We start from the raw sequence: 14,810 nt of genomic DNA on the forward strand, positions 1-14,810 counted from the left end.
GGAATGTCTTCCTTACAGAAACAATTGATACATCAGGAAATGCACACACAGCAGAATACTTACAAGTAGCAGCAGTAAAAGCTATCACAAACTGTGAACAAAAATTCAAGTGTCTAGAATGCAGCTTGGTCACGGACAATGTTGCAAATGTATCCAAGATTAGAAGAAATTATTTAGAAGAGAATCCCAACCTAACAACATACGGTTGCACCTCATAGCCAAAGACTTCGGTGTTCCAGAAATAAAGGCTAATGTTATTAAAATTGCAAAATACTTCCGTAACAACCACTTTGCAGCCACTGCTCTGAAAAAAGTGGGAGGAACCAAGCTAAACTTTCCCACAAGACGTACAATGGAACTCAGTAGTGGACTATTTTGAGCACTATATCAAGAACTGGCCTAATTGGATGACAGTTTGTGAATAAAATCGTGAAAAAAAAATAGATGGCATTGTCACAGCCAAAGTTTTCAAAGTTGGGCTTAAGAGAAATGTTGAACATATGCTGAGTACCCCGAAGCCTATTTCTGTAGCCTTGAACAAAATGCAGGGAAATAGCTGTTTTATTGCTGATGCTGTTGAAATTTGTAAGTAACTGAGGGCTTGGCTACACTTGCGAGTTACAGCACAGTAAAGGAGCTCCAGGTGCACTAGCTCACTACTCGTCCACACTGGCAAGGCACCTAAAGCGCTCTGACTCCATGGCTAGAGCACTCCTGGTACTCCACCTTGGCGAGCAGAATAATGTTTGATGCGTCCCCGCTGGAGTGCCCCAGCATCAGTGTGAATGGAGTGTTGCATTACTAGGCTCTGATTAGCCTCCAGAAATGTCCCATAATCCCCTTAAGGCAAGTGGCCACTCTTGTCATTGTTTTGGATATACCCTTTGAAAGCTCCATTTGACAGCCGGCATGCTTATCTGCTCCGAGACAATGCAACCATTACTGTGGAATGCTGTGTGAGAGAGAGCCGGGGAGGGGAGGGAGAGGTCTGCTGCTGTCTGAACTTACAAGACAGCATGCTGACATGCTCTCAGCCCCCAAAAAACCCATTCTTTCCCCCCCAGCATACACACAACACACTCCCAGTCACACTCCACCCCAGCCCCCCATTTGAAAAGCACGTTGCAGCCACCTGCATGCTGGGACAGCTACCGCAATGCACTACTCTCTGTGGCCGTTGCAAGAGCTACTAATGTAGCCACACCAGTGCACTGGCAGCTGTCAGTATGGACAGACTACAGAGCTTTCCCTACTGCGATCTATGAAGGCTTGTTTAACTCAAAGCGCTCTACATCTGCAAGTGTAGCCATGCCCTGAGTGAGATCTTAAAAAGAGAAATATGCAATGACAGAGTTAAAATACAGGCATTAAAAAAACGAATGGGACAAGCACTATCTCCAGCTCATTTTCTTGCAAATATTCTCAATACTCGGTACCAGGGTCAAACCTTAACTGCTGAAGAAGAGGATTTCGCTATGATGTGGACATCCAGCAATCATCCCTCCATAATGCCAACTATAATGAACTTCAGTGCTAAGGGTGAACCATTCAAGAAATACATGTTTGTTGATGATGTTTTAAAGAAAGTCACACCAGTGAACTGGTGGAAGTCACTTAAACACTTGGATTCAGAGACTAGTGAAGTGATGATCTCACTTTTAACACCAGTAGCTTCTTCTGCAGGTGTAGAAAGAATATTTTCTTCCTTTGGACTAATTCATTCCAAACTGAGAAATCATTTGGGACCTGAAAAAGCAGGAAAGCTTATTTTTCTTTTCCAGATTATGAACAAACAGGAAAATGAAGGTGAAGACTGAGTTAGCTGCAGAAGCCAATATTTTAAGTTTCTCATGTTGACCTGGCTTACATAGTCTATTTAATTTGTTTGGTTTTTTAAAAAAAATATTTCATTTAACTATTTTAGTTAAGAACAAATATTAACAAAAACAAACCTGATTTAAAAAAACTTGAATGTTTAAATAAATTCAAAAATTCATATGCTCGTTTTGCTAAAATATGTTTGCTGTTGAAGACAAAAATCCAAAATACAAAATGTTCTTTTAGTTAAATAAAACAATTTAAATGTCTGTCTGGTGATGTTCTTCTCCTGATACAGCATGGCAAGAAAATCCTCCAAATATTAATGATTAACCTATTGAATTGGAGATAGTTCACCTCCCAATGACTTCATAAATATCTGCTTCAATTACCTTTGGTAAATGAAATAACCAATCATTCATTTTCTGATATAGCTGTAAAACTAATCTGAAAAGTTTTCAAAATAAATCACTTTAAAAATGTATAGAGTGTACCTTCTAAAAATGAAACCTACATCTATCTCCGAGCTGTAAAGAATATGTTTTAAGGTTACAACAACCAACAAGAATGCACTTTTATGTAGAAATCCATGACTAAATCGAGCCTTCCTGACTTTGATTTAAATCAAATCCACTCTGAAAGAGAAGAATAGTAAGAGGTCAATATGGCTCCATGGGCCCTCTTTAATAACCTGAAAAATCAAAGACAAATCCTACAAAAAGTGGAAACATGGATGAATTGCTAAGGAGGAGTGCAAAAGAATAGTGCAAACGTATAGGCACAAAAATCAGGAAGCCTACGGCACAAAGAGTTATACCTAGAAAGGCACATAAAAAGCAGGAAAAGCTTCTCTGAATACATTAGGAACAAGAAAAAGATGAGAGAAAGCATAGGTCCTCCACTTAGTGGGGAAAGAGAGCTAACTGATGACATCAGGAAGGCTGAAGTGTTTAGCGCTTATTTTGCTTCAGTCTTCACTAACAAGGTTAACGGTGAACAGATACTTGACAATTAACAATGGGGAAGTATGACCCAGGAACCTTTTGATGACAATTGGGAGAAGGCACAGGGGATGCACAAAGTTTTACAGGGACCCCCCCCCCACCACCACCACCCGGATCAGATATATGAATAATAATTCACGAAAGGGTGGCATATGAGGTTTCTACCAAGAGCCATTTAACAACTAGTCGTCATAATCACTTGTGAAACATATGTATGGATAACATTTAAGTCGTTACATCTCTAAACTGAAAATTATGTTTGTAAGGCAGATAAGCAAGTGAAACCTATCTAAGGAATGTTCGTTTCAGGCAGGGTGTAACAGATATTTATTTCCCTATCTGGTGTAGCGGGTATCTTCCACCTCACAATTCATGTCTATTTGCATTCTGAGCCAAAGGCTAATCAGAAGTTTGCAATTTCAATAAGATATGAAAACTACAGGAAAACACAACCCGGGGCGGGAGGGGTGTTTGACACCATCCTATTTATGAATAAGGACAATGGATTGTTCTGATATATCTTGGGGTGCATACACCCAGAATATTTCACCTAGCAGGCAAGCTGACATCATGTTTGTCTCATGAATGGAAGGACCTGGCTGTAAAACGCTAGGACTTTGGGATGAGCATTGCCCTAAGGGTACGTCCATACTACCTGCCCGGGTCGGCGGGTAGCGATCAACTCCGAACGCGCTCCCGTCGACTCCGGAACTCCACCACCGCAAATGGCGGTGGCGGAGTCGACGGGGGAGCCGCAGACTTCGATCCCGCGCCGTGAGGACGGGTAAGTACTTCGAACTAAGGTACTTCGAGTTCAGCTACGCTATTCACGTAGCTGAACTCGAAGTACCTTAGTTCGAACACCCCCCCAACCCCCAGTGTAGACCAGGCCTAAGACACAGAAGTATCTAGTCAGCATTCGAATCTCTATATTTTGTTAAGTAAACTTTTCTTGTTTTCATTGCCGAATTATCTAAGTGCTGTGTGTGTAAAACAGAGCAGTGATCGAAGATGTAACTGGTAAGTTGGGTTGTACTATTCCCCTGGGAGCTGAAAATCTGTAAATATTATGAGTGTCCAGTGGATCAGGGGCTGGACACTCAAGGGAGACATTTGGAGGCTGCCTATTGCTAACTTGTAAAGGGGCAGTGAGGTCTCTGTAGGCCTAGATGGAAGTGCTTGTGTTGCCTGTGGCTGATGGAGTTGGGAAACTGACACCCAGCAGGCAGAGACAAGGCTTCCTCATGATAAGGGTAGGTGCCTCACAGCTCTGGGTACCCCCCCAGGAAGCGTCACAGAAAGGAATGCAATCTAAAATAGGGAAAGAGCAAGTTTTAAATGATATGTAGATAAATTAGATGTATTCAAGTTTGCAGGACTGGATGAAATTTATCCTAGGGTACTTAAGGAACTAGCTGAAGCAATCTCAGAACCCTTAGCAATTATCTTCGAGAACTTATGGAAGATGGGTGAGATCCCAGAGAACTGGAGAAGGGCAAACATCATAACTACCTCTCTTTAGAAAGGGGAACAAAGAGGACCCTAGGAATTATTGAGCAGTCAGCGTAACTTCTATACCTTGAAAGCTACTGGAAAAAACTAAATCAATTTGTAAGCGCCTAGAGCAGGGGTTCTCAAACTGGGGGTCAGGACCCCTCAAGGGGTTGTGAGGTTATTACATGGGGGGTCAGCAGCTGCCAACCTCCACCCCAAACCCTGCTTTGCCTCCAGTATTTATTATGGTGTTAAATATATATATTTTAAAAAGTGTTTTTAATTTGGGGGGCAGGGGGACTGTCGCACTCAAAGATTTGCTATGTGAAATGAGTAACCAGTAAAAAAAGTTTGAGAGCAACTGACCTAGAGGATAGCGTTATTAAGATCTGTCTAGAAAAAAATTATGCCAAACCAACCTAATTAACTATTTAGCAGATTACTGGCCTAATGGATGGGGGAAGGGGAGGAGAAGCAGGAGACAGAGATCTTAATTTTAGTAAGTCTTTTCACCCAGTCCCACATGACATTCTCATAAACAAACTAGGGAAATGTGGTTTAGATCAAATAACTAAGATGGGTGCACAACTGGTTGAAAGTCCGTACTCAAACAATAATTATCACTATCAAACTGGAAGTATCTAGTGGAGTTCCACAGGGCCAGTCCTAGGTAATGACACCAAGCTCAGAGGGATTGCTAGCATTCTGGCAGACAGGACCAGAATTCAAAACAACCGTGACAAATTAGAGAAATGGTCTGAAATCAACAAAATAAAATTCAATACAGGCAAGTGCAGAGTACTTCATGTGGGGAAAAAAAAAAATCAAGTGCATAATTACAAAATGAGGAATAACTGACTAGGTGGTAGTACTGTTGAAAAGGATTTGAGAGATCACAAATTGCATACAAGTCAACAGTGTGATACAGTTCGGAAAAACACTAATATTCTTCAGTTTATTAATAGGAGTGTCGTATGTAAGACAAGAGAAAACTGTCCTGCTCTACTTGGCACTGGTGAGGCCTCAGCTGGATTACTGTGTCCAATTTTGGGCTCCACACCTTAGGAAATATGATAGCCTCCAGAGGAGAGCAACAAAAATGATTAAAAAGTTTAGAAAACATGATCGATAAAGCAAGATAAAAAAATTAGGCATGTTTAATCTTGAGAAAAAAGATGACTGAGGGGGACTTTCAAATATGTAAAGGGCTATTATAAAGAGGACTGATCGATTGTTCTCTCTGTCCACTGACGGTAGGACAAGTAGCAAGGGGCTCAATCTGCAGCGAGGGAAATTTAGGTTAGGGGAGGTTCTGTAATCTCCATCGGAGGGTTTTTAAGAATAGATGGTCCAAACACTTGTCAGGGATGACCTAGGGTTTACTTGTCCTGCCTTAGCACAATGGGCTGCACTTGACCTCTCAAGGTCTACTCCAGCCCTACATTTCCATGATCATTAAAGCATCCTTTCATATTCCACCAAACTGCTGACAATATAACTTTGTAATAACAGATTTATGCCCTACTACTGATATAATGCACAATTCTTTACTGAAATTATGCATACTGGATCCTAAAGGTACACATACAGCTCTTCTCTCAGAAGGTGCAAAACACAGATTTCCTCATATAATCACAATTCTGTCAAACACCTCAAAGTAATCCACAAATGTCCTTGTATCAAACACACTTTTGCCAAGCAGGCCCAACTAATGACTCCATCATTCGCTGTAGGTACTCCCAACACACTGACTGCACCTGTAGTGTATGCAAATAAATCCCATTGGCTACTGCCAGCTCCAGGGGACCAGAAGAAAGGTGGTATGGGAAACCTCTACCCTCACTCACTTTTTGTGCTTTAATGATGTTAGATGGAATCCTGTGAGTGAAAGTGAATGGGATGTAAAAGGCAGTGAAGGATTTGCACGTTTCAGCAACTCTGGATTTGGCAGATTAAAGGTATGTGTGTTAACAGGGTGTATTGGGACATTGCTGGAAGAAGGCAGAGTTAAGGTGGCATGGACAACCTTAACTTTGCATTGCCTGGTCTTCTGTAGTTTGAGTTTTGCTCAACTCAGCGTTCTGCAAGGGATGACATACCAAGCAATCTTAAGTCTGTGTTAATGCATTTTTATGCCATTTAATGATGGCAAGTTTTAGACTTTTATTTTTCGATTCCTGGATTCATGTAAGTATTTTTCACATACTTTCTTGCCCTTTAAAATAGCATTAAGTTTGACTTTCAAACTTCCATCAATAGCCTTGTCTTCACTAAGGAATTTTTGCAAATGTTTCCCACCATTGCTAACACCAGTTCAGCTACACCATTGGTTACAACATTGAGAGCTCTACTTTAGACCAGAAGCTGGTCTTTTAAACATTTGGTCATCTACATTTGCTTGAAGCAATTGTAGTCAACTACAGCATCTTGTCCACACCAGGGCTCCTTCAACATTGCTACCATCAATGAAGCTGACTCCAGTGTTAGCAACGATAAGAAATCTTTGCAAAAATTTCCCCAATACATGAAGCTTAAGAGTAAGTGCTTCTTCCATATCTCAAAACATCTCCTTTAGAAATAAAGTCTAAAGTATTAGACTGATCTCCCTTCTTATGGGTGATACTCCCCACAACATGAGCCATGACCCAACCCTCTTCGCACCCCCACATCAAAACTGAATGTATGATCATTAGCACATAAATAGTTCAGAAACAAATTTGCTACTGATGAAAGTTAAGATCATTTGGAACATTTTCTGCACTAGCAAATTATTTTTTCAAATTTCAAGTTTATTTTACTTTTGTATTTTCTCTCTTTAAAGAGATTAGTCATGTAAATTACATTAGTTTAATGGGGTAACATCAGCTTGAAGTGTGATCAGCCTCAAAAGGCAAGTTAAGTTGTTTCAGGTACTTCATCTACCCAAGTCCTGCAAGTTTTTGTGTTTTTTCAAACAATTCTTTGGGGGGGGGGGGGGGGGACGACAAGGCTTTTGTTTTGTTTTAAATAAAAAAAGTGTCCTCTTCCCCTCAGTTGCTGTATGAAAGTGTCACAAAATATGCAGAGACCACAGTGAAACCAACTATGCATGTAGTGCTCTCAAACGCATGGAGTAAACAATTTGAAGAATTGAGAAAAAAATTCTGTGTTCGTAATCTTAGATGTTATTGTAAAAATGGTAGATAATTATAATTATGTGTGAAATCCTTTAAGTGACTATGTACCTTAATGCTAACATTCTGTGGGCATGCATTGTAACTATATAGCTTTTAAAAAGACACACATGTCCACTTGGAAAAGCAAGGATACACTATACATGTTTTACTCTACCAAAAGAGTGTTAATATCATGCAAAAGATGGACTTAAAGGACTTACTGTGCCTGGCCTGTTGTAAAGGAGTTTGTGTAGATTTCTGAGTTCATCCGTTTTCTTCTTACTCAAAAAAAACTGTATCCTTTCAATTTCGCAAAGTTTTTGTCCCTTTCCTGAAAGGGTTAAAGCAAGTTATGTTGTGTCTCTCATTCATGTTCTTCAAAATGACATTTGTTTATAACTTGTAGCATCTGTTTTAAATACAAGTGTTTAAAATTGAAATATTTGAGGTAGAGGAGGAAAGTTATTTTACTACTAGACCAAAAACTTCAGATGGCAGATGACTGCCTGTTTACCATGTCTATCATAATTAAATAACTTGCTAGCCACCTTTATATTATTCTTTTGTTACCCAATGCTCTGTGTCTAAATAGAGGTTACACACACTTGCACATTTATTCTCAGCAGCTCTTGCATTCACAAATGGTGGCTATATATCATGTGCCTGCCTGAGATCAGGTAAAAATTTACTTTGTTCAAAATAGTTCAACATTGTTGATGGACAGTTACACAAACCTCTCCACATTGGTAATTTTAATAGCCACTCTTTCCGTAAAAAGAAATCAACACCCTATTTTAAGATTTACGGTGGCTCAGTTATCTTATCTATGATTCATAATTTAGTCAACTTAAGAAATTTCACTATTCACTATAGTTAGAACAATTATAGTTCTGAAATAAGTGAACAAACTTGCCTGGTGCAATTGTAAAAGGTTCCCTTTGTAACGAGGATACCTGCATGGTCAATCTCTCTACTTTTTTCTTCTCTCTCTTCCCTTCAACAATGAGACTCTTTTCTGCAAAAGACAATTTCCCTTAAGTATAACATTTCACAAATAGTGAGATGAACACTGCAACTGCATTGCTATCATATGGAGAGAAGGAGGAGAATTTCAACATATCTCAAAGTATCAGCTATAGTATCCTAACATGCAGTAGAAGCACCTAATTAACTTAAAGGAGATTGCACAAAATTTTAGCGTAAAATGCTAGTCTGAACTAACAAGAGCAGCCCCAAACATCATCTTATGATTTACGTAACCAAGAGACTTTACAGAACTGATTTACAACTAACTGGAGCCACACAAGCTGAACTATACATACAGATAGGATAAAAGTAGGTTTGGATATAATCTCTTTACAAGCCTATTGATGAGATCTTATTTTAATTAAGTTGTAGCATCCCAGCCACACCCCAGGATTTAGACTCCATCTTGTACAGTAATTCCTCACTTAATGTTGTCCCGTTAATGTTGTTACGTTGCTGATCAATTAGAGAACATGCTTGTTTAAAGCTGCACAATGATCCCCTATAACGCTGTTTGGCAGCTGCCTGCTTTGTCCACTGCTTGCAGAAAGAGCAGCTCATTGGAGCTAGCTGGTGGGAGCTTGGAACCAGGGTGGGCCAGCAGCCCCCCCTAAGTTCCCTGTGTGGCAACCGCCCGGCAGTTCAGGTGTCTCTCCCACCACTGCCACGTGCTGCTCCTGCCCTCTGCTTTGGAGCTGCTCCCGGGAGCCTCCTGCTTGCTGTGCTGTGGGGTAGGGGAAGGAAGGGTGCTAATGTCAGGGTGTCCCCCTTCCCCTGTAGCCCTTCTCCAAAAGGCAGGGAGGGATGGACATGACAGGGCTCAGGATGGAGGGAGCTTGCTGGCAGCAGCTGCTGCTGCCTCAACTTGCTGATCTATTTAAAAAGGCAGTGTACTGAAAGTGGGGTCAGCGTACTTAAAGGGGCAATGAGTGTCTCTCTCACACACACGGTGTGTCTCTCTCCGTCCCCCACACACGGTGTGTCTCCTCCCTCCATTTGTGCTGCCTTGTAGAGTGTGAGGCTACATTAACAACGTGTTAACCCTTGAGGGCTCAGCCAAGTCCTAGTTCGCCATTTAGCAGTAAGGCATTCCCTGGGAAATATCCCACCCTCTGACTTCACCATCTCAACCAAGCTTCACAATCATCATTGCTGTGTACAGTATTAAATTGTTTCTTTAAAACATATACTGTATATATTAGTCTTTTATCTGGCAAAAAAAAGTTTCCCTGGAACCTAACCCCCATTTACATGATTTCTTATGGGGAAATTGGATTCACTTAACATCATTTCACTTAAAGTAGTATTTTTCAGGAACATAACTACAATGTTAAGTGAGGAGTTACTGTACATCCTCTTGGGATGTGGAGCCCTATAGCGCAAGGCCCCATAGAACCAGTGCTGACCTCCCAAGTCTCTCCCTAGAGGTCCACCCATAACAGGCACTACTGTTTAAAGTTTAACTGTTCAGAGATCACGATAGTCAAAGCAAGGAATTCATAGACTTTGCAAAGGAACTTATTAACCATATACACTTTGTTCACAGAAAAGTACAAGAGTTATAGATTTATGGATAAACAACAAATATCTGAATGGAAATCCCTCCCTCTAGTGTCCTCACCACTCCCAAGTCTTTTGGGTTTTTGGTCAGTGTCCTCGAGGGGGTCCAGCACCATTTTCTCTTCTGGCAATGGTGTCTCCCCCGCTTAGAATGCCTCTCTCTTAAAGCCAACCTGAAACATCTTTTACTTTCTCACACAGTGATTTTCCATTATCCAGACCTTGAGTTGAACTTACACATTCAACCCTGCATGGGCTGCTGGTTTAACAGTTAGTCTCTCTGCTGGTAGTCTCCATTGTCCTGCCAGAGTAATGCCATTGAATAGTTAATGGCCAGAGATGACGCCCTCATTCAGGGTCAAACTCAGGGGTACAACGCTCTGCCTAACACAAGAGGACTGATGCAGTCCCACATGACAGTTACATTATACAGTGAAGCACATAATCAAGCTGACACTCAAAATTAAGGCTGAAATACAGCATAGTATTCACAAAATCAGACTGGAGACCCACAGAACTTCCAAACTGTCAGATTTCAGATGCCAGCACAGTCTGACATGTCTATGTCATTTCAGTTACTGCTCCTGCTGTTAATTCCCCATGCTAATTTGTGATTCTACAACATGCTGAAGAACTATTCCACTTGGAATTATCAGTCCTTGTAGAAGGCTTCTAAGATGCAAAGAGGATATAAGCTAACTCCTCAGGGACCTCGTGCCTACAGAGCTCCACCTTGTCAGGAAACAAGAAGTGAGGTAAAATGCTCTTCAGTTTGGGATGGAGTGAGGTGCCTTGGTTCTGAAAGATTATCTGAGACTAGATTTCCAGTCTGACTGTATCAATATTGGCCATCTACAACAGAGTTGAGGACCACACTGGTCCAGAGCAGTGTGGAACTATTAGGATTGAGCCTTAGTCAATACCTATCATACCATAGGCAGTAATGGTGGGTAGAGACACATGAACTTTCCTTCTCGGCAGATGAAGAAGGCATCCCCTATTAATGTGGCCTTCTCTTGACAACAGAGAAGTAACTTTTTGTTCAAGTGAGCTGCTCCTTATAGCTTCCATTGGATTCCCAGAATAGAAACTACTTGTAAGGCTCCATCATGGAAAGACTCATTCTATCTTCAACTGTAATCTCCTCCTCTGCCAAGTACATAGCAACCAGGAATTTCTTATCCCTGGACTGCCCACCACAATAACATCCATTACATGGATACAATGTAAGAGTCCATGTGATGCTTGCTTCCATTGCAACAACAAGGTCCACTGAGACTCCTCTCATGTGGAGATTGCCATACAGTTAGTCACATTAAAAAAGGAAATTATTTCCCAAAATTAAGTTCTGGGGAAGCTTAATAAAATAAACTTAGATTTTCATATGTTAGACATTAGGAAATATCTGCACAGAGCCATGCCCCCTTTTTCATTCCCAAAGCTATTCTAGTTTGTTCCATTTCCACTCATCCTTGAACACTGATTACTCCAAAGAATTATTGCTGAATATAATCTGATACTTCAACCCCGAATTCAGCCCTTTCTTTGCATGTATACCTACCTTTTTCTTCTTCTTCCTCCTCCTCCTCTTCCTCATCACTCTCCTCAACTTTGTTTTCAGTTTCAGGTTCTCTCTCATCTGTTTGTTCAGCAGACATTGTATCATCTTTTGAGGAAGACATGGTGGGTGGCTCTGTGGAACACAAGGGAACTGTCATTGCTATTACAACATCTAAAAAAAAATTCTTGAATCTATATAGGCAAGGCAGAACTCATTTTTTTAAAATAATTTTGATGGGTAATATTGGGTTTTAAGCTTTATTTTAAACATTTTCAGTTGTGGCAAATTATGGAGGGTCAGACAATTATGTAATGACAGATTCAAAAAGTTAAAGCATTGTAACCATTAAAATACAAACTGTCAACATTATGTCAAAATATACACAGTAAATATCCTTAAATCAAACTCTAGTACATTTTCAAACATTTTTCTTACTTTGCCTATCTGTAAATTTAAATGATTATTGATGAAAAAAATATTTCTATCCCTGTGTGTTTGTACAGTGCAACTGAGGTTTACTGACATTTACCAATAAAAACCTAATTTGTCCAAGTCTAAATGTATCTACCAGACATTTTTGTTGGATAAAAGTCCTGTCACAATATTACTGGGATGTTTGAGTATTTAGACTGAGTATTTCATGCTATAAACACAAATTCAAGTAACCTAAAGAGGAATTTGGACAATTTTTCACATCCTTCTAATGCAGGTCTGGTCATTTTTTGTGACTCTGCAAATACCCGACTAAAGAACAGCTCATTTGAAAGTAAAAGTTTTAGTTAGAACAAATGGCAATGTATCAAATCCTTCCAGACAGGAAGGGCTCATAGTCTGCATCCTGAACTATACAGCCATACCTACTGAAAGCAGTAACATTGCATTAACATAGCTTAAAGCTGCTGACAAAATATCAAGAATTAGAAAATACAAATGCTTTAAAAAAAAAACCCACAATCTTCATTATGCCACACTTCAAATAAGGAATATTTACTTCTGCTTTTGGTTAAACATGAATATTGACCTAAGTTTATGTTGTCATATAGTAAGTACACACTCACATAAGGTACGAACAAAAAACAACTTAGAGGCGTACATGCTGCTTTTGGAACAACGATAACTGGGTGAAATTCTAGGTTGCATGTGTTATATACAAAAGATCAGATGAGATGATCTAGCCTGATCCTTCTGGCCATAAAAATCTATGGCTCATCAATCATGTATTATTAGTGCAGAAGCGGCCAACCTGAGCCTGAGAAGGAGCCAGAATTTACTAATGTACATTACCAAAGAGCCACCATAGTACATCGGTGGTCCCCTATCAGCTCCCCCACTCCGCTCCCAGTGCCTCCCACCCACTGGCAGCCCTGCCCATCAGCACCTCCCCCTTCCTCCCTATCAGCTGTTTCCAGGTATGCAGGAGGTGGGGGGGGGGGGTAGCAGCGAGGGCACGGCAGGCTCAGGGGAAGGGGCAGGAAGGAGGAGAGTGGGAGCAGAACCTGTGGCAGAGCCAGGAGTTGAGCAGTGAGCACCCCTCCCCACATTGGAAAGTTGGTGCCTGTAGCGCCAGCCCTGGAATCGGTGCCTGAGCTTTTAAAATGAGGAAAAACTTGGGGGTACAGTAGTCTGGGAAGGTTGAGAACCACTGCTACTCAGGGATGTTGTGGCCTACCAGGAGAGGAAGGGAAGGAGGAGGAGAGAAGGATTTTCACACAGTTTGCCAAACGAGATGCTTAATGAGCAAATTGAGAAGTAACTTTTCAATCATTTGTGCTGTTACTCCAATTCTAAACAGAAAAAAAAAATCGAAGTCGGCCCCGCAGGCACCCCTCGGGGCATTTTCAACTGTTCAGCTTGTTCACACAACTCAAAAGTAGCAGCAATTTTAAAGACGTAGCCAAGCCTCCCCTTCTGCAATACTCGAGTCACTGGCGGTTACCTTGCTTAACTCAGCTCTGGACAGCGACCAGTGTCGGGGATGGAGAATGACCCACACGCACTGACACGGCGGGGTGGCCGCTGCAGCGTGCGCGCAGCGGGACTGATGACCCTGGCCCACGGGGATGCATCCGCTCTGCAGGGCGGGGCGGGGCGGGAGGGCTCAGGGCGCCCGGACGCTGCAGGGAAGCGCAGGGCGCCCCGCGCTGTGGCTGGGGAAGCAGCGACCCCGAGCGGGGCGGGGGCCGGGCCAGGACTGGGGCCCCCAGGAAACCCTTCAGGCGGGAACCACAACTGGCCGCAGGGAGAAATGAGGGCGGCCCGGCCTGGGGATCAGAGACCCGGAGCGGGGGAGGGGCCCGGCGCCCGCCGCGCTCGGCTCGGCTCCCCCAGGCTCCCGCGCAGGGAGCAGGCCCGGCCGGGCTAGGTCCCTGCAGCAAGGCCGGCCAGTCGGAGTGACTCCGCCCACGCCAGGGATCCGGGGCTCCCAAAGGCCTCTCGCCCCAGAGCCCCTGGCTGCGCCCTGTGATCACAGCGGTCCCTTGCCGGGGCCGCGATTCACCCACCTCAGCTCGGCTCGGCGCTGCCCGGCGGGGTCCGGCTCCTTTCGCCCGTGTGGGCGGCGGCTGGAGGCGACAGTTACCGGGATGGGGGCGGGAACAGGCGCGCGCTCCAGGGCTCGCGCTCACACTCTCCCCGGAGCCGGAATCAACACGGTTTTCAAAATGGCGGGTTCTCGGTGGGGGGGAAGGAAGCGGGAAGGCGGCAGCCAATCAGCGCCCAGAACCCAAGTCCTCGGCTGGAGGGAGTGAAGCGAACGAAAGGCGGGCGAGCGCGCGCGCGCGTAGGTGGGCGGGACGATGGCCGATCAGAGCGCGCGGGCGCCTGCTGCTTGCTGTAGAGGGAGGGGGATAGGAGTGGAGCAGCGTGTCTGATGCTTCACCCGTTAACATCTGGGGGGATTTGTCACTAGCTTAATGGAAGCAATGAAATTGTGACTGTGTCGAGCCTGTGGAGATTCTCAGGGAAAGGAATGCAGGGCTGCCCAGAGGGGGGAGCAAGTGGGGTAATTTGCCCGGGGCCCCCAAGAGAATATAGTATTCTGTCGTATTGTAACTTTTTTTTATGGAAGGGGCATCTGAAGTTGCTTTGCCCCAGGCGCCCTGAATCCTCTGGGTGGCCCTGGAGGAATGATGTGGGTTTACAGTACAATGAGGGTGTATCAAGGGTGCACACTTACCCCTCTAATATCCCAGG

General features: G+C 43.0%; 1 protein-coding gene across 1 annotated transcript in view; it reads right to left on the reverse strand.

Moving 5' to 3' along the window:
• The window catches only part of DEK (DEK proto-oncogene), a 35,623-nt gene extending 21,310 nt beyond the window's left edge, over nucleotides 1-14,313 (reverse strand). The window contains exons 1-4 of the mRNA XM_039528045.1: nucleotides 14,120-14,313; nucleotides 11,619-11,750; nucleotides 8,385-8,486; nucleotides 7,693-7,802 (exon numbers count right to left, since the gene is read on the reverse strand). Coding sequence (XP_039383979.1) covers nucleotides 7,693-7,802; nucleotides 8,385-8,486; nucleotides 11,619-11,739 — 333 coding nt within the window. The 5' untranslated portion in view covers nucleotides 11,740-11,750; nucleotides 14,120-14,313. The remainder of the gene's footprint in view (nucleotides 1-7,692; nucleotides 7,803-8,384; nucleotides 8,487-11,618; nucleotides 11,751-14,119) is intronic.
• Between the last annotated feature and the right edge of the window lie 497 nt (nucleotides 14,314-14,810).

The sequence above is a fragment of the Mauremys reevesii genome, linkage group 2 (assembly GCF_016161935.1).
Source record: "Mauremys reevesii isolate NIE-2019 linkage group 2, ASM1616193v1, whole genome shotgun sequence".
Classification (NCBI taxonomy): Eukaryota; Metazoa; Chordata; order Testudines; family Geoemydidae; genus Mauremys; species Mauremys reevesii.